This window comes from Danio rerio, chromosome 10 (genome assembly GCF_049306965.1).
Source record: "Danio rerio strain Tuebingen ecotype United States chromosome 10, GRCz12tu, whole genome shotgun sequence".
Taxonomy (NCBI): Eukaryota; Metazoa; Chordata; class Actinopteri; order Cypriniformes; family Danionidae; genus Danio; species Danio rerio.
The window spans coordinates 9,435,821-9,462,477 of NC_133185.1; the positions used below are offsets into that span (position 1 = coordinate 9,435,821).

Sequence of the window (26,657 nt, forward strand, 5' to 3'; positions counted from 1 at the left end):
AACTATAACCACAATGACTGTATGACTGCTTTAGAAATATCTCAATTGTCCCATTTGGACACTTATAGGGCATTCGATGTTCCGCCGACTGGATTAACCCTTTGAAGATTCAACCTAGCAAACCACATTCACTGAACACAAAAAAAGAGACCCTGAGCATCTATCTTTTGGTGAGTAACCACTGCTTTTTTGATATGCGCATAGACATATGTTTACCAGCTGTCCTGTATTGGCCCACATGTCCTATATATTGTGCCTAATTTATTCATCATCTTGCTTTCCCTGTTTACTTGCAGTAGTTCTTAACTGATCTAACCATAAAACATATCATACTTCCACAGATTGTACAGTACAGATTTTATTATGATAACTTGATCTCAGTTCTCTGTGCAATTAGCAGGATATACAGTATGTTCATTTGATTCTTGAAACAAATTTTATAATCTAAAGCTTAAGCAAACTAGACTATCATTATTTGGTTAAAAGAGAAAAATGCATGAACATGAAACATAAATTGGTGTCTATGACAAACTGAGCAGCTCAATGATGCTATATATACTGGAAGGAAATTCTAAATATTGATTTGGAGGGGAATTTTTAAGAACCTATAGTTTGAGGGAAACTAGCTGTCTTCGGTTTATATAGTATTTTATTTTTAGATTATCTCCGCATAGTAAATGCTTTGTTTTTAGCATTATAGGAATAGTATTTACTAGGGGCTGCACAATATATTGTTGCAGCATCAATATTGCAATGTGTGCATTGACAATAGTCACATCACAATGTGGAGTTAGGATTATTATACTGGAGTTGATCCGCAATACAGAATGTACAGTGTTATTTTACATATTACATTGCATTTTATTATTCAACAATAGGGGCAGGACAAAATATTGATGCTGATTTATTGTGATAATTCCACCCGGGATGCATTATTGATGTAGCCAAGTATCAAAAGATCTGAACTAATTCATCAGCCTTGCACTGCTACCCTTTACCACTACGGTGACTATTTGAGGTGGTGCTTCTCATAATATCGGATCGAACACATATTAGTTTTGCAATTCTAAAAAACATATGTGCTATTAACAAAATACATCTTATACATTTTGATGAAGTTTTATGCCTTTGTTTAAAAATATGATATATTGGGGATGGTTTTCTTGTGATATATCGCTGATTTTGTAATCCAGGGGTGTTCAAACTGGTCCTGGAGGGCCGGTGTCCTGCAGATTTTAGCTCCAACTTACCTTAACACACCTGCAATGATGTTTCTAGAGAGCCTAGTAAGAGCTTAATTAGCTAGCCCAGGTGTGTCTGATTGGGGCTGGAACTAAACTTTGCAGGACACTGGCCCTCCAGGACCGAGTTTGGACATGCCTGTTGTAATCTATCATAATCGAGGCAAAATATAATGATAATAACGTATTGTATCATATTACTGTTCCTGAATATCTGACTTGCTTTACTTTTATCTTTATCTTACTTATTTACTCTTGGAATTTCTTTGATTCACTCATTTTAATTCATTGATTCATTCAATTCATTTAATTCATTCCAATCAATCCAAGTTAATGATTTCATTCCACATAGAGCTATTCAAGTCTTCTGCCGAAATTGTATTCATATGGCAATACATATTGCTTAAAAAAAATTATTGCAATGATGTTGTTTTTTCAGTATCGTGCAGCCCTAGTATTTACTCAGCCTTGATTGCTTCCTTTATAAGTTTCTTTAAAGAAGATATTATGAAATGAAATGACTGCTGAAAACCTGTAACCATTGACATCCATAGTAGGAAAAACAAAAGCTTTGATAGTCAATGGTTGCAGGTTTTCATCTTTATTCAAAATATCTTTTTTGTGTTCAGTTCATTATGTTTTTACTTTATATAATAAAATTAAGGGGAGTCACGTTGGCGCAGTGGGTAGCACCATTACCTCACAGCAATAAGGTCACTGGTTCGAGTCCCAGCTGGGTCAGCTGGCATTTCTGTTTGGAGAACGTTCTCCCCGTGTTTGCGTAGGTTTCCTCCGAGTGCTCCGGACATATGGTAAAGGTGAAATTATTAATTCATTCATTTTCTTGTCGGTCTAGTCCCTTTATTAATCCGGGGTCGCCACAGAGGAATGAACCGCCAACTTATCCAGCACGTTTTTACGCAGCGGATGCCCTTCCAGCCGCGACCCATCACTGGGAAAGTATAGGTGAATTAAACAAGCTAAATTGTCCGTAGTGTGTGTCTGTGAATGCAAGAGTGTATGGGTGCTTCCCAGTGCTGGGTTGCGCCAGGAAGAGCATCTGCGTAAAACACATGCTGAATAAGTTGGTGGTTCATTCGACTGTAGCGACCCCTGATTAATAAAGGGACTTGGCTGAAAAGAAAATTAAATGAATAATCTAATTAAAATCTCTACCTGCCCACGTTAGTGTACGTAGCATCTTTGATTGGTCTGTGATCAACCCTGTGATTAGCACTCATTTAAATACTTGAAGGAAAATCTCTGGAGTGTGACTGGGGGTTATTACAGGACTTTTGAGCTTTTATGCCTTATATTATATTGTAATGAACATTAATAAAGTTACTGGTTCTTTGCCCCAATTAAATGATTAAGTTGTAGTGTTTGCTTCCATTTTAATCACTCCAGATAATTCAGTTTGTAAAAAGCAAATAAACATTGTTGTTAAAAAGATCTGTCATCAGTAAAAAATAAAAAAAAAGTGAATCAGCTATAAAACATCAAGATCAATGCATATTATGCCGCATGGAATTTTCACTTTTGGCCCTACTTTAATTGTGACAAAGCTGAGAATCCTAGTAAATTTGTGAAATTGATACCTGATGATCTATAACTCTCTCTTTCAGAGTTGTAAAGAAAAAGAAAATCCCTGCCAGTCCTTTAGCTGCTTCATTCCTTCTGGAGACTTCAACCAGATCAACACCACTTTCAGACTGTGGCGGCCCACCTTTATTAAAGTACACTTTTCTACATGATTGTGTTCTTTTACAGTTCTGCCACGTGTGATCTGTTAGTAATGCACATTTTCTTATCTAAAAAAATATTCCTCTATAGGGAGAATTTTCCACCATTCACATGGCAGTTGATGCCAAGCTGGAGACCCAGAACACAGACTTGTTTGTGTTAAATGAAAACATCAAAACCAGAGAGGTAAGAAAGCAATAATTCAAACAATCCTTCATTAAATTCACGACCATTAAAATTAAAACTGCAACTGGTACAGTTAAAACCATCATATATTTAAAAGTGCTATAAAGGATTATTTTTTCCACACATAAAATGTCTCTTGTACCAGACAAGTGCCCGACCTGTAAATGTCATGTGGTTAATCCATCTGAATCACCCTAAAATGATGTCATGACAAGAGTGGCACACCCTTCACTATTGACTATTCTGAGTTGTAGGGCACAGACAGGAAAAAACAGGTTACTGTAGTTACTGTATACTAAAACCATAATTATGTAGTGTTATGGCTGAGTATATATACTGTATATGTACTCATGGGCCACTTTATTAAGTACTACTAGTATCAGGTTGGACCCTCTTTTGCCTTCAGAATTGCCTTAATCCTTCGTGGCAGAGATTCAACAAGGTAATGGAAAATTCCTCCGAGATTTTGGTCCATATTGACATGATAGCATCACGCAGTTGCTGCAGATTTGTCAGCTGCACATTCATGATGCAAATCTCCCATTCCAATACCATCCCAAAGGTGCTCTATTGGGTTGAGATCTAGTGTCTGAGGAGGCCATTTGAGTACAGTGAACTTATTTTCTTGTTCAAGAAACAGTGAACAATGATTCACGCTTTATGACATGGTGCGTTATCCTACTGGAAGTAGCCATCAGAAGATGGGTACACTGTGGTCATAAAGAAATGGACATGGTCAGCTACAATACTCAGCTAGGCTGTGACGTTGACACGATGCCCAATTGGTACTAATGGGCCCAAAGTGTGCCAAGAAAATATCTTCCACACCATTACACCACCAGCCTGATCCGTTGATACAAGGCAGGATGGATCCATGTTTTTTTATGTTGTTGCTGCAAATTCTAACCCTACCATCCAGCTGTACCTAATAAAGTGACCAGTGAGTGTGTGTATGTATATATATCAGATCATATCAGATGTACATAACATTATTACCAACTTTTTTCTGATTTTAAAGGTTTACCTAAATAAGCATTTCAAGAGCCCACTTAGATATGTTTAGCATTCTGTCCCAGGAGAGAACCCGGAGCTCGGAGATACTTGACCCCAAGGCTCCCGCCCAGTCAATAAGCATATAAGGGGATGCAAGATCAGTTAGGTCTCGAGAGTTCCCCCTCACAAAAGGGAGTAAAAGGAGGAGATAGTGTGGAAGGGTGGATTCTTCCAAAACGAAGATAGAGCAGTAGGGAGAAAACAATCCATTTATAGGAAGCTTGGATCACTCAGATTGGATTATTACTAATTACAGATGAGAAGCCAGTCTTGCTCAATCCTATCACATGCTCCTCTTTAAATTAGTTTGTAAACTGCACTAGATGACACAAAAAGTTATCTAAATGAAAAGCAAAATTAGCATGCTTCTTTAAAAATCTAATCTAATGTATGTAATGTAACTGTTAAAATATTTAAGAGTAAAGTTGATTTAAGAAAGGTGATTAGTTTTATTTTGCTCACTACTGTAGACATCAGTGTTAATATCTGAACTATAATCTGTAATTAGCCATTTTTCTCATCCTACATTTGTGATAATCATTTCTGTATCACAATACAGAAGACCTTGGTAGCTCTTTAGTATAGGGACCAATTCTGAATACTGGTTTATTACAGCACCTGCCTATTATTAAGATTGACTGTTTATTAGTACTTAAAAAGTACATATCCTGCTTAATTTTATTCTACATCCCTAATCTTACCCATTACCTAAACCGAACTACTACCTTATTAACTATTATTAAGCAGCAAAATAGGAGTTTACTGTACTAAAGTTTATAGTGAATGGTTTGTTAGTGGCGATATTTGTATCTTAAGATAAAGTTTGAACAAGATCTTAATTTTTCCAAATAAAAGTCAATAATAAAGGATTTATTTTGTCAGGTTGTACAGCAAAATAGTTTGAAATTACAACTTGGACTCCTTAGTAATTTTCACAATTGTGATGAGTGTTGCATTTATTATGCAGGTAAGGATTCAAGTCACCAAAGACATACGAACTGGAATCCCACTGTGGATTATTATCCTTAGTATTCTAATAGGACTTTTAATACTGGCACTTGTTATCTTCGCTTTATGGAAGGTAAGTAGTGATGTTTACCTTAAGCTTACTTGCTTTAACACACCAATGCCCTTTTTCACCTGGTATTATTAATGTTAACCTTGTTAAAAGGCTATCAACTGAGCAAGTGAATAAAAAAAACAATATGTAGGTGGTAATGATGTAATTCTACCAAATAAAACCTTAACTTAATTAAACTTCTCACAACATCTTTTATAACGATCATGTTTTCAGTCAATCAGTGTGGAGTACTGTAGATGATCTTTTGTCGGTTTGAACACATTTGACCACATGAACATTTACAATTCAAAACCAATTTGATCAAATGCCATTTTTAACTTCTGTACCTCTGAAAGTGGTCAAAAGTGGACAATTTCACCTGTAATTAAAGTGTCACCCACTTGTGATTAAAAACTCAACACCAGGTGTAAACAGGGCCCAAGTTGCGTAAGGGTGTTAAATATTGTTGTTTGTTCTCCTCAGGCTGGATTCTTCAAGAGAAAATCAGTTGAAGAAATGAATGAAGATAAAAAAGACACTGACTGAAGCCTGCGTCTCTGTAGCCTCCACCCCTCAGGTCAGCTTATTCTACACTGCTAAATCGAGATCACTAGAAATATAAAGATCAGACTCATGTAGGACATCTGGGTTCACAAACAGCATACTGCAGAGCATACCAAAGAGAAGAGCTTGACACTTTGATTTATCGTCATGTGCACACTGCAAAATTCAACTGAATGTGAACTCAAGTGAACCTCTGAGACGCCACAAGATTGGTGGACATTTTGCCAAACCACGAAAGTCAAGCTTTGAAGAGCAAAGGTTCATCTAGCCTGAACTCAGCATCCCACCAGCCGCGGACCCTCATCTAAAACCTCCCTACGGCATTCATCATCAGCATAGAGAGGATCAGGAACCTGTCCTGGCAATGTCTAAACAGTAATCTACAGTGCTGTAATCACAACCATGCAGTCCTATTGGCAGTAGGTTTATAAATGGAGCTCTTTTTCAATAACTCACTTTTAGAGCTTGTTTTGATTAAGCGCTGTGTAGTGGTGTTTTTCAGTTTAGGTATTTGTTTTATTTGTGCATTCCTTTTTGTTCACAAAGCAACTTTTGGAACTGATGTTTTTTACGCTTTTGGACCTCACAAATGAAGAGGAAAAGATCTGTACTGTAAATCTAAAGCTTTAAAGTGTATATAAAGTTATGTTTCTGATTTCACTTTAAATGATAATTTAATGGCTTTATCGTCAGTATAATACCTTTCCTGTTTTCTGAGGTGCAAAGCATCTTCATGCTTGCAGTGTTTCTCAGGTATTCCAGATGGGTTGCAGCGAATGTCTGGAAACATAAAAAAAAATGCCTTCAATTTTTTCTTGTTTAGTATTCGCCATATGTAAATATTAGAAACAATTACTTGACTAAACAAGAAAAAAAGCTTTATTGTGTAATTTATGCACCACTAGCAGCACCAGGCTAAAAAAAATGATGACTGTTTTAAAAATGATTTCAAAACATTCTCCTATTGGTTGACTGCTCCACCCTAAACACATGCTATTGGTGGAGTCAGTGTTGCTGGGCTGTTTAGGAAGCTGAAAATAGTTTACAAAATAAACAATAATTCAATTCAATTCACCTTTATTTGCACAGCGCTTTTACAATTCAGATTGTGTCAAAGCAGCTTCACATAAATGGTCATGGTAAATTGGAACATGTAGTTCAGTTTTTAGTGTTTAAGTTCAGTTCAGTTTAGCTCAGTTCAGTGTGGTTTAATAATCACAACTGAGGGTCCAAACACTGGAGAGCAATCCATCGATGCCCAGCTCTACCAATCCCAAACCATGTAAGCTAGTGGCGACAGCGGAGAGAAAAAAAAACCCGTCACCAATTGGCGAAAGTGAAGAAAAAAAACCTTGACAGAAATCAGACTCAGTTGGGCATGACCATTTTATTTCTCCGCTGGCCAAACGTCTTGTGCAGAGCTGCAGTCTCTGTGGCGGAGGCTGGAAGCTGAGCCTCAGCAAAGACTCGTCTGTCCCTGGAGCTTCACAGGAATTAGTCTCATGCTCTCCACTCCTCCATGACTAATAATAATAATGACTGTTTTCAAACAGGGATCCTATGTGCTGTCCTATTGGCCAACTGGCCTGCCCTGAATTCACAATCGATTGAGTAAGCGTCACTTTTGCTGAGCTGCCTACAAAGCTTAAACAAAAAGAGCAATGATTTAAAATGAACTCAGAGTTTATACTTTTAAAAAATGAATCTACAAATGATTTAAAGTGACTCTTTATATTAAGATAAAACTGAAGTATTTTTGCAATAAAACATGACACACTTTAGCTTTAAATAAATATATATATATATATATATATATATATATATATATATATATATATATATATATATATATATATATATATATATATATATATATATATATAGTTAATTATCCAAATGCAAAACATGAGACAGTACAGTCTGAGTGCCTTATTGTACAATGCACTGGGCCATTGAGCAGGAAGAAGAATGGTTCAGTATTATTTGCATTTTTTAGGCCACTGATTAAGCATGTGAAACCAAAACCAATATTAGCTATGTTGCTATGCAGTTATCGTTTAATTTCAGGGCTTGTTTCTTTTCAAAAATGGTAAAATTATATCGCAAGCATTCTATAAGCATATTAAATCATTGCGGTTTATGTTTTTAGGTAATTTGTAGGCCGATTACTGGAATCAGAATTGGCATTTGGTTTTAAATAAAATGTGTTTGTTGTAATGATATTGCCATTTTTTGCTTTTTCAACTGATAGTTGAGTTGAACACTCATTCATTGGCAAATACAAATATTTTATTAAAAGAAAACAATGGATGCAAAGATGTGAATGGTGAAAAAAGGGGCTTTATTTCATTTTCACACGGTACTGCCTTATGGTGTGTAGAATTTTATTTTATAATTGACATTTCAACAAGATAGAATTTTCCCTTTTGTTAATTTGCTATGTGGGTTCAAAAAGGCGTTCACAGATACACTGTTATTTTGTTTTTGTATCATGTAGTCACTTTTTTCTTACAGACTGAATGAGATGTCAACCATAATTCTATTGTATATAACGTCACAATCAACAGCATTTATTCAAACACGTAAAGTTAGATGTTTTATGTAAATTTGAATAACCAAGCCTCTCTCATTCTCTCAGATAGAGACCCTTGGTCTTGTGCACCTGTCAGACACTCTGCTGTGAAATTTCTATGTAATGCACTGGTTGTCAAATTGTACATACTTTTTCAGCACGGATTTAAAAAGCCTTGCACATATTGTCAAGAAAATGTGTCCAGAAAAAAACAAATAAAGGCTTATTTTGTAATTTAGACACTTCAAGACACATATTTGTCTGTGTTTGTATGTGTACAGTACAGCAGGAAATAATTCTATGTATCATTACAATCAGAATTGTTTATTTTTAAATAGCTCCAATATAAGCCAAAGCAGAACAGTTGCACATACTGTTTGGTATCTCCTGTTTATATATATATATATATATATATATATATATATATATATATATATATATATATATATATATATATATAATATATATATATATATATATATATATATATATATATATATATATTTTTTTTTTTTTTTTATTATTACAGAAGCAAATCCTGATATTTTTAATTACTTTTTGTGTTGCCAGGTCCATTTATTATAAGTGGTTACAATCAAGTTCATTGAGTTATTGGTGTGGGCAGATGTGTGTACTGAAACATTTGTATTATTTTCGTTTATTATACCATATAGATATTGTTCACAGTTTTTTCTAACAAGATATGGCAACCCGCATGAATAAAGGTGTTGGCTTTTCCCCTGTGGTTTTGTGCTCCTAGAACAGGGCTATTCAATTGGCGGCCCGCAGACCGAACCTGGCCCCCGAGGCAATTTGTTCCGGTCCTCCAAATAGTGTGACCAAGACATCACAAATAAATTTAGTTCATTCGAAAAACTGTCGCTATAGTGACGTGCGTCTGTTCAAAACAGCCCAAGCTGCAGGTAAAGACTGCGCAGAGAGTGACATTAAGCGAATGGTGTGAGCAGCCTAAAACATTTGGATATGTTTGTAGAAAAGGCCTTTTGTACAATGCACTGATATCATTAATAGGGATGCAATGAATAGCCGATTTCACTATTAACCTCGCTTTTATTCATTAACTTGCTTCTCAATGCCGCGTTTCTGTTGCACGGAAAAAAGCCGCTGCAACTAAACAAAGTTATGCCAATACTTACGCACATTGGATTAACTATAGCAGCAAGCCATTGACATATTGAGACTTTTCCTCATGCAAGTACATTATTTCCAATGGAAACCTGCGCATATTGGGAGCGATGCGGGCGCTTTTAGTGCAATGTAAACAAAAGATATGTTAGACGAAATATTACAAATTGTTAAAATGATTATGTATGTATAAACGCAGGTAATAACAACAGTTCATTTAAATTCGTAGCTAATATTCATTCATTCATTTTCTTTTCGGCTTAGTCCTTTTTTTAATCTGGGGTTGCCAGAGCGGAATGAACCGTTAACTTATCCAGCACGTTTATACGCAGCAGATGCCCTTTAAGCCGCAACCCACCACTGGGAAACATCCATTTCTTTATGAGCACAAATACAGCATATGGGCTCTTGTATGATGTTGTGTCATCTCTCTGGCCCCTCTTTTGGAATGCTTTATATGAACTGGCCCCCATGAAAAACTAATTGAATAGCCTTGTCGAGTGCATACAGAAGAGAGACAGATTTTTGTCAGAAGAGAACAACAGTTTGTTTCTGTGCACACTGCATAGATTTATAAAAAATGTAAAAGTAAATGTGGTTGTCACTACCTGAACTTTTTACGAGTTAATTTGGTTTTTGAATGTGGATGTCACTCTAGTAAACAATGTGTACAGAACAGGATTAAAAATTAAAAATGCAAATTTAGTATAATGCCCTAATCAATCATGATGAATTAAAATGTTACATATGTTGACTGTGCAATAAATTACAGCAAATGAGTAGCCTTAACTCACTAGTGTTGCGAGAACATTGTAAAAAATGCTTTATCTTAGAAAGAAATAAACCACTGAAATGTGTTTTGAAATATTTTACATTCCACCAGTGATATAACTAAGCTAGAGTATGAGTTTTGTGAAGGAGTTGCCTTGAGCACCTGTTGGAAAACTGTTTATAATTATAGAGATTTTCCCACTCAAATAGTGTAACAGTGACTGTAAAGCACGCTTTTTAGGAATATACAGTAAGTGGCAAATGTAAGTTGTGATATGGACAGGATCATTGCGCCTTTTAAGAGTATTTTCAGTTGACCTTCAGGCTGGTTTTGCACAAGAAATGTTGTCTGACAAAATAAACATAAAAATAAGTTAAAGACAATCATGAGGGGGAACATGACTTAAAATAGGGATTGGCTTTGACGAAGAAACAAATGTAATTGATTTAAATTACTTAAGGTAATTATGTATGTTATGAATATGTATTTTAAAAGGATTTGGCAAGATGTTTTTGTTTATTTTTTGTTATACTGCTTGGCATTTCGGCGACGCAGTGGCGCAGTAGATAGAGCTGTCGCCTCACAGCAAGAAGGTCGCTGGGTCACTGGTTCGATCCTCGGCTCAGTTGCCGTTTCTGTGTGAAGTTTGCATGTTCTCCCTGCGTTCGCGTGGGTTTTCTCCAGGTGCTGGTTTTCCTCACAGTCCAAAGACATGCGGTACAGGTGAATTGGGTAGGCTAAATCGTCCGTAGTGTATGAGTGTGTGTATGTGTGCGAGGATGTTTCCCAGAGATGGGTTGCAGCTGGAAGGGCATCCGCTGTGTAAAAACGTGCTGGATAAGTTGGCGGTTCATTCCACTGTGGCGACCCCGGATTAATGAAGGGACTAAGCCGACAAGAAAATGAATGAATGCTTGCCATTTCCTTTGAGTTTTTGAATTTATTTTTTTTAGCAATTACAGAATTACAGATTTTTTCTATATTAATAGTTCATTGCTTCTTTACACAAACTCAGGAAAAACAGTTAAATTTCATATATACAGTAAATAAAACAGTTGGTCGATGTTGTGGCTTAACTTACTGTTAATTTACTGTTACAGAGTCTCCCGTCAGGTCCCTCTAGATTTGATTATTCTTCTGTGGAACAGCAAAATTCAGCAGAAATTTAGGCAATGACCTGTATTATTGCTTAAACATTTCCTGTTTGTTTTTTGAAGCTCTGCTAGTTATTACATCTCTGTCTGGAAGATAACATCCCGCCTTGAGTCTAGGCTTAATCATTGTTTGTACTCGTGTGTCACGGTCTGCATAGGAACATTCATCACTACTACTTCCTCAGCCACACGCCCAGCCCGAAGTGTTCGCTCTGTTTAACCAATGAGAGTGAGGGAAAACGGCGACGTAGATAAACTGCACCTGTGTCTGCTGGCTCTCAACATATTGTAAACTGTTAAATATAGCTCTGTATGTTGAACTAAATGCTAAACTGTAATCATTTATTGGCTTTAGCTCTGCTTTCTCACCTTATAGTTTCTCTTTTTCTTTGGTATTTTTCGTTGACTGAACTGTCTGACCCCTCCAAAGGCAGGAATGGGTTTCCTTTTTTGGTCATTTCCTATTTAGGTCATTAATGTAAACATCAAAGGAAGAAACTAATCAGGCAGCGTCACGTCCTCTCTGGTCATGTTGACCATGAGCTGTGCGATTGTTCGACTCGCTTCACTGTGACAGTTGGATTGAAGACAGCGCCTTCAGCTCTCTCATAATATTTTTAAGCAATGGACATAATGGAAAAGGCTGTGATTCTACTGGCATTACTGCAGTGTAAGTACTTGTGTATTTAATTGGTAATTATTATGATTTTTACACTTGAGACATGCATTTTCAAACTGCTCCAAATTAAGATTTTATGATAAATTATCTGATAATGTAATTGTTTATATACTCACTGACAGTAAAAGAAAGATAAACTTTAATTGTACAAGATAAGACTTGCAGATAACATGCATTATATTTCCTACTTCTACTCCATCACAAAAAAAAAAGTTTTTCTTGTATTAAGCACACACCTAATGAAGCTATAAACCTTTTGCTTCTCAAATGTATCTATTTTAAGCATTTTAAAAATGTTTACTGGAATAAAATACTTTTATTATTTATAACATTATTATTTAATAATATTAATAATCACCCATGGAAAATATTAAGAGATTACTTCAAAACCTTGCCCAGATATCAAAATACATGTCTTTCTATAAAAATGATGACAATGATTTTATTTGAAATACACAATGTTTAATTAGAAATATGACCAGACCTTTAAAAATAAAACAGATATTATCATTACAATCCCATATCATGTTCAAACTATTTTTACTGTAAAATCAAAATGATATATGTTTAACGATATTATAATATAATAACAGCACTTTTTTACTGAAAAATAAAACAACAATATTTTATTTACTCATGTATTGATGCTTTTTATCCACACTCATGAATGGTTCAGTCCATATTGAAACAGTGTAAGTTTATGAGGGTGTGTTTGGGTTGAAGTCTAAAAAGGGTTGAGTTCTTACTTTAGCTTATCAGTACTGTTTGAAATATACCGACTTACTCCAGGTCAAAGGAAAGTTTAATCAATGTCAGATGTCCTTTAAAAAACATGTAAATACAATATGCAGAACTACCTTAAATGAAATCTCAAATTAATTCTGAGAATGTGATTATTTCCTGCAGGTTTGTGTATTGCTCGCTCTCTGGGTTTTAATGTGGGGACTAAAGACGCCACAATCTTCTCAGGATCTGCAGGACAAGAGTTTGGATACACTGTACAACAGTTAAGCACTGACCAAGGAAAATGGTAAGATATGTTGCACACATAAAAAAAAAAAGATTTCCAGTATAAAAATAAACCGTGACTGTGATGTCTATTTGTAGAATTGTCAGATGATAATGCATCAAGACACGCACAGTCCTAGTTTTTACACAGGTTTTACAGCAGTGAACATAAGACAACTGCAGTTTTGATAATGTCTAATTACTGTCAGGAAATGCCAGGAAATTGTTTTGTTTCTTTGTTTGTTTACATCTGGGTGGAGAGACATGTTTACATTGTCAAACTGCAACAAAAAATGTCACGATAATGATCCGATACTAAATATGATATGCTTATTTTTATATGATGCATTATATAAAACTTTCTGTATCTTGAATAAAGATTATTTTCCTACACCTTCACAAAATATTTTTACATTAACATTTATTCATTCAGCAAAATAAAAGACAATAAAAGAAGCACTGAAAATCCTCAGAAAGCAGCAGTTTACTGTACATACTATGTCTAAAATATTTATTCATTCATTTTCCTTTGGCTTAGTCCCATTATTCATAATGGCTCGTCACAGTGGAATGAACTGCCAACTTATCCAGCATATGTTTTACACAGTGGATGCCCTTCCAGCTGCAACCCAGTACTAGGAAACATCCACACACACTCATTCACACACATACACTACGGCCAATTTAGTTTATTCAATTCACCTATAGCGCATGTCTTAAGACTCGGGGGGAAATCAGAGCACCTGGAGGAAACCCACTCAAAAACGGGGAGAACATGCAAACTCCATACAGAAATGCCAACTGGCACAGCTGGGACTCGAACCAGCGACCTTCTTGCTGTGAGGCGACAGTGCTACCTGCTGCGCTACCATGAAGCCCTGGAAGAAACCACTGTTGCTTTAAGTCTAAATTAGTTATTTAAAATATCTCAGAGAGGAGAGAGACTCACCAGAATTCCACAATGTTCTCTACGAACTTTGGGGTGCTTAATGTGTCTGGTGCATATGGAGAGAAAATGGGTTTGTCACCTAAAGGTGGTTTGTCAATCTCACTAACTTGTGTGAAGCACACCAAGAATTACATGATGTACAGTATTATCAGAAATATAGAGTGTTGATAAAATGTGTGTGATGCTTTTGGAGAGGAGAAAAGTTATAGATATCATGGCTATTTCTGTATCTGCGGCTGTAAGGTCATCGGCCCTGTCTTTGAGGTTTTTTTTTTTTTGGGGGGGGGGGGGGGGGGGTGATGGGGGGGGGATTCACAACATCAAAACAAGACATTTAAACATTTGAACAACACTTTACAACAAAACAACTCCAGGATAACATACAAAATAAAACAAAATAAAAAAACAACAGTAAGAAAGTAAATAATTTAAATAAATAAGTAAGTAAATAAAAAAATATAAAAATAAATTTAAATAAAAAGAGTTAATATAGAGTATAATTTTTTGCATACAACATCAAACGTAGTTCACTGTTTGACCTTGATGTTTTATTTAAGTTCTATTCTGCTGTCAGGTCCACTTGGTTGCAAAAGTGTGGAAAGGGGTTCAAAATACAATAAAAGTCTTTTAACTTCCCTTTGATAATGTACGTTAGTTTTTCCAGAGCAAGATTAGAGGACATTTCCTTGATCCATTGATTAGAACAGGGCCTTTGAGTCTCTTTTTATTTAAATGCAATAACACACTTAGCCTGCAGCAAACTAAAGTATATTAGTTTGCGCTTCTTTGTATTCACAAGTACTTGGGTATATATGAAATAAACGCAGTTTGGGGTCGAGAGGAACATTTTCCTCTGTTAATTGACTAATCCAGGGGTCACCAATCCTGGTCCTGGAGGGCCGGTGTCCCTACAGGCTTTTGCTCCAACTTGCCTCAACACACCTGCCTGGATGTTTCAAGTGTACCAAGTAAGAGCTTGATTAGCTTGTTCAGGTGTGTTTGATTAGGGTTGGAGCTAAAATCTGCAGGACACCGGCCCTCCAGGAACAAGTTTGGTGACCACTGGACTAATCAAACAAAGAGTCTCCTTCCAGAATTTCTGCAACTCTTTACATCTCCACACACAATAGAGTGTACCTATTTCTTCTCTGCATTTTGTACACCAGTCTGAAATATTTGAATTAAATTTATTTAGCTTTACTGGGGTAATGTATGTTCTAAAAAGCCATTTATACTGCAGAAGTCTACATCTAGTGTTGATACTATGGGTTTGGGCAAACACACATGATTCTTCCAATTCTTACTTTGAAATATTTTCCTGGAGATCATTTTCCCAAGCAGATAGGTAAGATAACGATTTTTCTTTTGACCCCTCAAGAAGTAATTATAAAATGAGGATAGGTTACCCCTGCTGTTCAAGTGCTTTAAGGTGTGATTCTCAATGGTTGACAGAGGTGGTTCTGTATCATTTTTCCTTTTAGAGTACACAAAGCTCCTGACCTGTAAGTATTTAAAGAAGTGATTTCGAGGAAGGCCATAATGTTTCACCATTAATTGAAAAGACATCAATGAACCTTCTTTATACAAGTCTTTAATTTGACTAATGCCTTTGAGCATCCAGTTTTTGAATCCAATATCGTTTCTACCAGGTATGAATACTGAATTACCCCAAACTGGTGAAAGACCTGACCTTTGTCTAAGAATTTCATACCATATAGATATGTGTCTTTTACTCAGATACCTCACTACATGCAGTGATGTCTAACTTTACTGTAGTTTTCAAATGGTTGTGCAAATAGTATCTAGTGCTGTCTTGTAAATTATCAGGAAATGTGACCAAAATCTGACTTTTTTTGCACTGGAAAAATTGTATAGAGTGAACTGTCAAAAAGAAAACATGACAAAGCCATTTGACTATCGGGTTTATAAACAATGGTGTCAGGACTTGTCATCTTGATGACACTGACACTTTTGTTGACATGAATACTTGCTTTTATTTTGAGGAATGAGCTATCCATTTCAAGAAAGTGACATGCTTTTGCAGGTTATCAACTAGGTTTTGCAGTCTGTTCTAATTGTTTTGAGAAATCCATTAACTGTTGTGCAAATGTAAATAGTATTGTGAGAAATGCACCAAAGCCACTGAGAAAAACTGTAACAGGTGGAGTTAAAGGTTCAGGACACCCCGGAGAACTTTTTTTTAATATTAACAGATGTGTGTGTGTTGAGCATCAGTTAAGACAATGTTAGCACCTGTCAGCTTTAATTGTGGGGAAAACTGGATAATTTTGAGCTTTTGTCAGCTAATTTCAGCTTCCGGGTTTAAAATGAATTTTGGGGAGGGATCAAAATCGGCAACGTAGCGCAGAACTGCAAGTGCAATGATGACGCGTCGGTTTCTCATTATTATTCATAGCAAAGTTTTCTTATCCTATGAGAAGAGCCGGCTGCTTAATTATTCATGAGACCTGCCAGAGTCAAGCCCCAGCTGAGAGACACGGAAACGACGGCACAGTATTTAGCCGTTCATGAAATCTCATATGCGTTTGTTTCCATGATCCACAGGGTTTGTTGCATGTTTTCCCCTGCGATCTTGTCAGGGCCGATCATACAGCAAAGCTGTGTGTGTGCTGCAAGCATTTTTGTCGGGAGAGCAGCACGAGAATTAGAGAATGGCGGACGCTGCCTTTTATCAGGAGTTCGTTTACATTCAGACACATCACTGTGCTGCTGTGTTTGCCTAAATCCTCCAGATTACCAGCAGGGTTAATGGTTAAAATAGACAGGTCAGGAGACCTGCTGCACTGAGTCTGCATTCAGATCTATAATAGACACGGGGATCGAGGGAGAATCCTCATTTATAGTTTACATGAACACACTTATCTTTATAATGATATAAATTGTGGTTGTCTGTATATGAAATTACGAATAACAAATGTAGCAGGGCATTAAATCACTGTTCATTTCTTTGCATTTTAACTTTGTAAACTATAAACTTATGCGTCTCCTCTTTGTGTCTCATTTTGTGAGCTAACTGACAACAGCAGTTATTTGCTCCCCTTCTCCCCTGCTGACCACGCCCACTCCTGCCCGATGCTCGCGGAGCTCCACGCCCATTAATCATGCATCTTTTGAAAAAATTCTGAAGTAGACTTTAACCGAAAGAGGGGGGTGTCATGGCCCTTTAAGTGCCATTCATCACTTGTCAATCATTCTCCTCCATTGGCTGCATCAATATACTTCTATGAATTCTCTAAACAACATTAAAAAGCACAAGACTTGCAAATGCTTTGCTCAGTTTTAACACATTTCTGCTGACATGATGTTTTGCTGCAAAGCTCAAGTTAATTTTAGATAGCTTCATCTACTTCTGATCTACAGTATAGTTTTATAATACCATAACATAATTTCGTATGCAGTGTGTTTGCATTATTTCTTTGCATTTATAGATATTTTGTATGATTTTTTTTTCTCTGCAGGTTATTGGTTGGTTCTCCCTGGAGTGGATTCCCTCGAAACAGAAAAGGAGACCTTTATAAGTGTGACATTGGTGATCCCAGAAACCCCTGCCAGAAACTAAACTTACAGGGTAGGCTGACATTCCCTTAAAGTGTTTACAAAAAAAAAAAACTTTATGTGTTACCATGCACTCTTAGAAATAAAGTTACACGAGCTGTAACTGGGGTGGTACCTTTTCAAAAGGTACAAATTTGTACCTAAAAGGTCCATGAATACCTCAAGGGTATATATTAGTACCTAAAAAATACAAAAGTGTTCCTCTTAATTTTATGTACTATTATATACTTCTGAGGTAACAATATTGACCTTTCAGGTACAAATGTGTACCTTTTGAAAAGGTACCACCCCAGTGACAGCTCGCGTACCTTTATTTTTGAGAGTGTGGATGACAAATGAATATTATTCATATAACCATTGTAATTAGTTTATTACTTGTGTAGCATTTAAAATATGTAATTTATAACATACTATTATGGGTTTTATGTTATGTTGTCTGTCATTTCTCAAAAATACACACGTGTCTTTGTAGATTCTGTCATCATTGATGGTGTGCAGAGTATCAACACCAACACGAGTCTGGGTCTGACTCTCATTCCTGTGAAAAAACGATTTATGGTAAGTTTGTAGTATCACTGTGTCGCCATCAGAGGGCTCATCGTTCCTCTTCTAAAACATTTATTCAAGGGTTGTCATGTAGAGGAAAACCTGTTATAGACTGAACGTCTTGTAAATTGAGGAAGGATTTTATTATGATCAGTTTTAACTAGTGCACTTATACAATTAGTCACCCAGTAATAATAAATTAGCATATTGCAAAGTTTTTTTAGTCAGTTAAATGTCTGTTGAAGGAGCAGTATCAAGAGAAATTAGGCAGACAGTCTACTAATACTCACATGGACCATCAAAATAAAGTGTTACCAAAATTAATTTTGAGTTTAACTAATGTATGTTGAGGTGACTAGAAATGTTTATTTGATTCAACTTACACATTTTAAGCAGCAATTTTCTTTCACAGTGAATAACTTAAGTATACTCTATGTTTAGGGTTAGAATGGAGGTTAGATTTAGTTGCATGTAATTATGCACAATTAATTATAATCACTGTAAGTAATCTTAAAACAACCTTTAGGGCTCTCTTTTAAGGATCTAGGCGTAAATTCTTAAGCGCAAGAGCATTAAGGCTGTGTCCGAATCCACTTTTGCTATTTTAAGGATAGAAAAATCTGCTCTGTGCCATGGTGCATGGTCTAACAATGTTGTGCTTATTCTCCTAATGAGTTATAGGTGTGTTTTAAGAATAAACCAATCAGAGTGTCATCTCCCATTTCCTTTAAGAGTCAGTTGCGTCGCACCATGGCACATTTGCTATTTACATGGCATATTGTAAGTGAAAAAAACTAAAAACTTCACTAGCGTGAAAACAGCTAAACAGAGCATTTGCAGCGCGAGGATAAAGAATGAGCCTCCTCCAATCGGCCTATATTTTCACTTTCTCTTTTTCTCTTTTGTGGATGAGAAAACGGTGTTGTACACACAGACATTTTTTTTAAGCGCAAAGATTTGTTTCAAAACTATTTCTAAATTCAGTTCTAATTTCCAGCAAACAAATAAATGATCAGCAATAACGAAGTGTGGACAAGTGGAGTTATATCCAAATACACATGCTATGCCCCATATGGTCCAAAACTTGACAGGTGGGCAAATCTAAACTTGTTTTTAATAAAACAAATATAATTATGCATATAATAAATAATACTGCTAATTATAATAACATTATACAAAAGCAAATTGTCATGAATAAACTAAAAAACAAAAAAAAAAAACTCGAGATGAAGAAGGCATGAAGGCAGTGTTTTTTATGTTTACATAGTAAATAATATTTTTTCTAATATTTCCTTTAATTTTTTCATTTGTAAAGATATTTCTGTATTGCTGTACATCCTTTGTGATTTAAGCAATGTGTAAGCGAGGCGCACAAGTAATGCACTCTGCGCTGGATTTTAGACCTGCTTTCAGCTATAGCAATGCGCCAACAATGAGTCTTTACACAGTTCTTTTTTAGACCGAAACACCCATGAGTCCTCACTGTGGCGCAAATGGATTTGGTATTTAAACAACATGGTACAATACGGGAAGATTAAGGTTTCTTTGCTCTAAAAATAGCAATAGTTTGGGGCAAACGGATGTTGCGCTATATTGCACTGGGTGTATGATAGGGCCAATTGCCTGCATAAACCGGAAACTGCAACCGTTTTTTTTTTTTTTTTTTCATATCGTAATGCAGTTCTGGAATACTGAATGAGAAAACAGTGGGTGTGGCTTGTTTTTTTTCTACTGCAAGCTAATTTTATGTAGTAAATAAGTCTTTCATTTAAAAAGATTGGAAAAGGGGTTTAGGGAGAGTTATTACAACCTAACAGACTCCTCCTCTTCACCATTTCTGTTTGTTGTTAAACCTTATATTCTGTGTTAACCATGCCCAATATCTCAAAACCACATAATTTAAGAAATTTTAGTGAAAACAAACAGGAAGTACATTTTCAGATTTCAATTGCAGGTTTGAAGTGCAAACATTATTTTTCTTAATGACATTCGCAGATGAATTGTTCACTATAAAACTGGCAATGTGAGCTAAAAAAAATCCTATGGTTAGTTTAGATTTCATGTGTACTTTAAAATAAAGTTTTACTCATATTGTTTATACATTTGAAGTCAATTATCAGTTTTCATTAAAGTTGTCTTAAAACTATTGAAAACCACACCAATTCTCAGCATAGGACAATTTTAAAAGGTTGACTACTGTATACTAGTAATTATTTATTAGATACTACTGCTTGTTTTAGTTTTTTTAGATGAATGAGTACCAAATGCTCTTCTGCCTGTAGTGGTTTTGGCCCTGGATTTTTATTAAACTTTTTTTATCATGATTTCAGACGTGTGGTCCTCTGTGGGCTCAGCGCTGTGGAAGTCAGTACTTTTACCCAGGAGTCTGTGCTGAAGTGACTCAACGCTTTACTCTCAAGTCAGCCTTTTCGCCCGCTATTCAAAGTGTGTCATATTTATGTATTATCAGCAACATTCTGTACTGTTTTGTAGGTTAAATTACGCATTTCTTAATCTTAATCTGACATTACCTTTCAGTTTGTGGTGGGCCAATGGATGTTGCCATTGTTTTAGATGGATCGAACAGTATTTACCCCTGGTCTGATGTTAAAAAATTTCTCTTAAACCTTTTGGAAAACCTTGATATTGGACCAGATCAAACTAGAGTAAGTATGCTTTAAAATTTTTTACTTTAAAAAAAAAAAAAAACTTTAATCCTCCAGTTAAATGTTAATTCTTTTTTAAATATTTCCCAAATGTTGCAAATGGAGAGACCATCGTTATTTTAAACACCATTAAAATCTAATTTCTAAATATCTAATTTCTAATAACAAATTTTGTCTTTGTTAGGATCTTTGTTAGGATGGAATAAATAATATTTTTTTCTGGTAATTTTGCACAATAATAGGTTAATTAGGCAAGTCATTGCATGACAGTGGTTCGTTCCAAAGCCAATTATATATATATATATTAGAGGTGTAAACCTATACTGGTCTCACGGTTCGGTTCGGTTACGATTATCATGCCTTCGATTCGGTTCAATTCGATATCTCGGTGCATCACGGTGCATTGACGATGCTTTCCAATACAGTGTTATATTTTAGGGGGAGGCTATAACAAGCTGTCTGTATAAACACACAGTACCACACTGTCTCTCATTCAAACACATACACAAACATAGACAGCACCAAAGAAACACACGCACAAACGCACGCACACACACACGCACACACACACACACGCACGCACGCACGCACACACGCACACACTTAAGCCCTCGCTACAGGAAGAGCTCGCGCTGAGCGGAGCAGAAAAACAAAAAAAAGGAAAAAAAATAAGCACTTTTCCGACGGTCCCTTGCTGAGAGCTCCTCTCAGCGCGAGCTCTCCCGGCTAAACAAATATTGCGAGGGCTTAAACGGAGCAGTGGTCGTAATATCGAGCGAAAAAAATAAAAAGACAGCTGTGAAACATAACCAGATTTGTCTTTTTGTAGGAAACACACTTTAGATCTTTTTAGAATAAGAGGTTTTTAAGTTATTGCCGTCTATAACTGAATGTGTATCAGGAATTTTGAAAACAAAACCAACTGAACCGCGCTCATTTCTGGCGCCCCCCTGAATATACAGCACCCTTAGCATTTGCCTTTGGTGCCTATGCCACGGGCCGGCCCTGAGTTGGCTGAGTGTTGTAAATACTCGCGCTCACCTCCCTCGCGACAGAGCGCACAGGAGATAAATGACGTCAGTACATAATAACCGGTTATGATTATTACTGAACCGATACCTTATTGTCCGCGTCTGCATCGCGGTGCACCGAAGAAACAATTAATTTTGACACCCCTAATATATATATATATATATATATATATATATATATATATATATATATATATATATATATATATATATATATAATTTATAAAATAATTTGAGCCAAACTAAAATACTTTCTCTAAAAAAAAAAAATATATATATATATATATATATATATATATATATATATATATATATATATATATATATATATAGTGTGTGTGTGTGTGTGTGTGTGTATTACACTGAATGTTATTTAAGTGAGTGTTTTCTGTAAATCACTGGTAAAAAAAAATCTGATTGTCATTATTTTGCTCGGAACAAAGCGTTTGAAATGCCTTTTCCTCTTTGACCCATTACTTCATTTGGACTTTGTTTATTTTCCAGGTCAGTATTATGCAGTATTCAGAGGATTTGTCTTTTCTTTACCATTTTAGCTTTGATCAAAATAAGCAGAAAGTTCTTTTAGCGGCTTCTGATATTGACCAACAAACTGGTCAGGAGACCAACACATTTGCAGCACTCGACAAAACAAGGTACCCTACACCATAACAAACTATTAAAATTAATATATATATATAGTTTGCATGTTTCCCAATGATGGGTTGCAGCTGAAAGGGCATCTGCTGCGTAAAACATATGCTGGATAAGATGGCGGTTCATTCCGCTGTGGCGACCCCTGATTAATAAAAGGACTAAGCCGGAAAGAAAATAAATGAATGGTTTGCATGTTCTTCCCGTGTTCAAGTGGGTTTCCTCCAGGTGCTCCGGTTTCCCCCACAGTCCAAAGACATGTGGTACAGGTGAATTGAATAAACAAAATTTTTATGTGTGTGAATGAGTGTGTGTGTATTTCCCAGTACTGGGTTGCAGTGGAAATGGCATACGCTGTGTAAAACATTTGCAGGATAAGTTGGTGGTTCATTCTGCAGTGGTTACGGCTAAAGGAAAAAGAATGTATATATATATATATATATATATATATATATATATATATATATATATATATATATATATATATATATATATATATATATATATATATATATATTTTTTTTTTTTTTTTTGGTTACTTCTTCAGAGAACAGGCTTTCCTACCAGAAAACGGTGGGCGTCCAGGTGCCACTAAGGTGCTGGTAGTGGTGACAGATGGAGAATCTGCTGATGGGTATAGAGGTCAAGAAGTCATTCAGAAACTTGACAGAGACGGCATCATTCGCTTTGGAATTGCTGTGAGTCAGAGATCTGCATGAAAACTGCAACACATTAGATAGAAACTTATTAAAGGCAATGACTATTTACATAAAATCTAAGAGAGAACATGTTGTAATATGATATGAGTAATAAGATGTTACACAAACTACTTTACTGATATAATACAGCATTGTTTCTAATTCCACAATAAAGTGCTTAACTTTATACAATGCAGATATAACTTTTTTTATTTATTTATTTGATTAATTTAATTTTTCTTCAAAGGTTTAGATCAACCAAAAAAACAAAAATTCTGTGATACTTTACTTACCAATATGTAATTCCAAACACACATAACTGTTATTCATTTTCAGAACACAAATCAACAGCCAATTTATCCCAAATGCTCCTAAAAATGTAGAATGTAGAAAACATAGTCCATTACTCAGTTAGTCAGCGTTGTTTCAGAAATTATAGTATTGATTAAAATAGTATTGAACCAACAATAACAGTGTTCACAATGTATGTTTGGGGAAGCAAAGATTTAGTTTTTAAGTACCGTTTAGTTTTATCATCAAGGAAACATTATGTTAATCAAAATATCAGTAAAAGTGTTTATAATGCTTGAAAATATTACTATTTGAGGAACATAAATTTCTCGCAAATAATCATCATTTGTGCTCCAGAGTTGCACAGAAGTCTTATAGGTTTGGAACTACATGAAAGCGAGTAAATAATGACAGGATTTTTAACTTTTTATTTTAAAATGAACTAGATTAGACAAACCTTGTACTGTACATAATGAAATCTAATCTACGATTTCACACAGATTCTAAAGGAAAGTGCCAATATTCAAAAATTCGTTGAGGAGATTGAACTGATTGCCAGCACTCCGACAGAAAACTACATGTTTAATGTGTCGTCAGAAGGAGCTCTCGTCGACATCACAGCAACTCTGGGTGAAAGAATCTTTAACATTGAAGGTAAATCATATGAATTTTACTCATTCCAAACGCCTCTTTTATTCAGTTAAAACGGCTCACATTTTTATTAAAAATACAGCTTTAAATCAGGTTTGACATATAAATATTATTATGTTTGATTTGAGGAACCGCTCAAGGCCAGGAATTCCAATTAGAGATGTCCCAAGTCGGATTCAGCGCACATCACACCTATAAAAAGGTACCGATAATCTTTTTCAGAATTTTTCATTTTAACAGGTAATGGGACTGCCCAGCTAACAATTTAGGTTCTAAAAATCCAGTTCCAGTTAAGATATTCACTATTATTATTTTTAATGCTCCTAAAATGTTCAAACTATCCATGTATTAATGTTATTTCTTGGTTATTTGCTGCACCCACATTAAGTGTTATCACTCGATTGAATGGGCATCATCAGTGATTTTCAGCTGATAGATATGGGCCAGTAGATCCCTTCTGCACCTACTGGTAGGCTCAGTAGGCTGTTATCATCCATCCACATGGTTAATCAGCTATTCTAATAGAGAAGACTCCTGATCCAGATCTGTTATTATATTACTGTGATGGTTGGGTTTAGGGTTGGGGTTGGGTTAGACAATAATAAAATACAATTTATGGGAAATTTAATGAATAATATGAATAATTCTCGTTAACTTCCAGCTGCAGCTGAATGTGATCTATAGCTGATAAACCATGTGGATGGATGATAACAGCCTTCTGAGCCTACCAGTAGGCGTAGTAGCCGCCAACTGGCTCATATCTATCAGCTGATAACCACTGATAACACCCATTCTATTAAGTGATAACATTCGAATCAGCTGTTTAATGCTATGCTGAATGTTTCTAGAATGTTTTAGCGTCATGTTACATTAATATTCTCAACATGTTTTTAAAACATTATCAGAACATTCCATCAACATTATATTAATGGAAAGTTTAACGTTAACGTTCTCTGTAAGTTATAAAAACGTTATTGTTGCGTTCAAAACATTACATTTTTTTAGATGTTACATGAATGGTTTTTAAAAGTTCCAATCTCATCTTATATTAATATTCTCAACACATTTTTTAAAACGTTATTAGAAAACTCCATTCAAATTCTTATACACAAGATTTTTTTAAGCAACATTCCATGAATTTTCAAAAACATTAGTTTAATAACTTTATGTGCTAACATTTACAGTACGCCATTTAAGAGAACACTACTTAATGTTCTAAGAATGATCCCTGTTAGCTGGGTAATCTCCAGTGTACCATACTGAGTTGCAAGAAATTAAGAAGCTGCCATTTTATGCTTCAGAATGAGATCATGCTTGGTGCTGTTGGTGCGTATGGATGGACTGGGACAGTTGTCCACCAAATAGCTGATAAATCACAAATTTTCCCCAAAAATGCTTTTGAGAAAGTCCTGGATGACAGAAACCACAGTTCATTACTCGGTGAGTAAGTGTTATGTCAGAAATAAAATAATAGTATTGAAACTGAAGTATTTTTTCACCATCAATAGCATGGTTATATGTGTTTATGTTCACAATACTTTAAAATTCTACAAATAATCATTTCAGTTCTTCTCATTTTGATTGTTTTACATATATAGGCTACTCTGTGAGTTCTGTGACTGACGGCTCATCCGAGTATTATGTGGCCGGTGCTCCTCGTGCCGTTCACAGAGGACAGGTTGTAGTTTACAGCATTAACAGCCAGAAACAGGCTGTCGTCATAGACTCTCAAAGAGGAGATCAGGTACACTTGACCTTTAATGACCTTTAGCTTCAATAAACTGTGAAATGTTATGTCATTTATCACTGTGGTTTGCAGATCGGCTCTTATTTTGGCAGCGTTCTCTGTCCTGTGGATGTGGACGCTGACGTTGTAACAGATCTGCTGCTGGTCGGAGCTCCAATGTACATGAGCGAGGAGAAAGCTGAAACCGGACGAGTCTACATGTTCACCATTACCAAGGTGAGACAGATTTACTGTCTGTGATTTTTACATAATCTTCAGTAAAAGGCAGATCCTAAAAGTGTGACCTCATGTTGTTCTCAGGGCATTTTAAGCAAGCAGGGGATTTTAGAAGGTCCCTCTGTATTTGAGAATGCTCGGTTTGGGATGACTATCATTGCTGTCCCAGATCTCAACCTGGATGGCTTCAGTGATGTGGTGGTTGGAGCACCATTGGAGGCCAATGGCCAAGGTGCCATTTACATCTACTATGGAGACAGAAAAAGCATCAGAACGCAGAGCTCACAGGTAGAATGCAGTCATTTTAATTTCCCTGATTAAATGACCATTATGAATAGAAAGGATGGTAAACAGATTGATAGTTTGGCATTCTAATGTTATAATTTCCTAATTTCAAATATTTAAATATATTTTAATAGTTTATTCAATATAAATTACATACAGAAATGATGATAAT

At 35.6% G+C, this 26,657-nt stretch overlaps 2 protein-coding genes across 4 annotated transcripts in view; both read left to right on the forward strand.

Annotated features, from left to right (window-relative positions):
- Nucleotides 1-6,507, forward strand: part of itga1 (integrin, alpha 1) — a 110,838-nt gene extending 104,331 nt beyond the window's left edge. For both annotated transcript variants that reach the window (XM_073914404.1, XM_021479255.3), the window contains exons 26-30: nt 69-170; nt 2,867-2,977; nt 3,075-3,170; nt 5,191-5,304; nt 5,767-6,507. In XM_073914404.1, coding sequence (XP_073770505.1) covers nt 69-170; nt 2,867-2,977; nt 3,075-3,170; nt 5,191-5,304; nt 5,767-5,829 — 486 coding nt within the window. In that variant the 3' untranslated portion in view covers nt 5,830-6,507. The remainder of the gene's footprint in view (nt 1-68; nt 171-2,866; nt 2,978-3,074; nt 3,171-5,190; nt 5,305-5,766) is intronic.
- A 4,820-nt stretch (nt 6,508-11,327) lies between these two features.
- LOC100333484 (integrin alpha-2) overlaps nt 11,328-26,657 on the forward strand; it is a 38,042-nt gene continuing 22,712 nt past the window's right edge. The window contains exons 1-14 of one of the 2 annotated variants that reach the window (XM_021479257.3): nt 11,328-12,161; nt 13,077-13,200; nt 17,607-17,716; nt 18,176-18,261; nt 20,580-20,694; nt 20,788-20,915; nt 22,451-22,599; nt 23,145-23,295; nt 24,087-24,240; nt 24,366-24,439; nt 25,539-25,677; nt 25,836-25,981; nt 26,057-26,200; nt 26,285-26,488. In XM_021479257.3, the coding sequence (XP_021334932.1) occupies nt 12,116-12,161; nt 13,077-13,200; nt 17,607-17,716; nt 18,176-18,261; nt 20,580-20,694; nt 20,788-20,915; nt 22,451-22,599; nt 23,145-23,295; nt 24,087-24,240; nt 24,366-24,439; nt 25,539-25,677; nt 25,836-25,981; nt 26,057-26,200; nt 26,285-26,488 (1,770 nt within the window). In that variant the 5' untranslated portion in view covers nt 11,328-12,115. The remainder of the gene's footprint in view (nt 12,162-13,076; nt 13,201-17,606; nt 17,717-18,175; nt 18,262-20,579; nt 20,695-20,787; nt 20,916-22,450; nt 22,600-23,144; nt 23,296-24,086; nt 24,241-24,365; nt 24,440-25,538; nt 25,678-25,835; nt 25,982-26,056; nt 26,201-26,284; nt 26,489-26,657) is intronic. The other variant, XR_012386107.1, reaches the window with a different exon arrangement.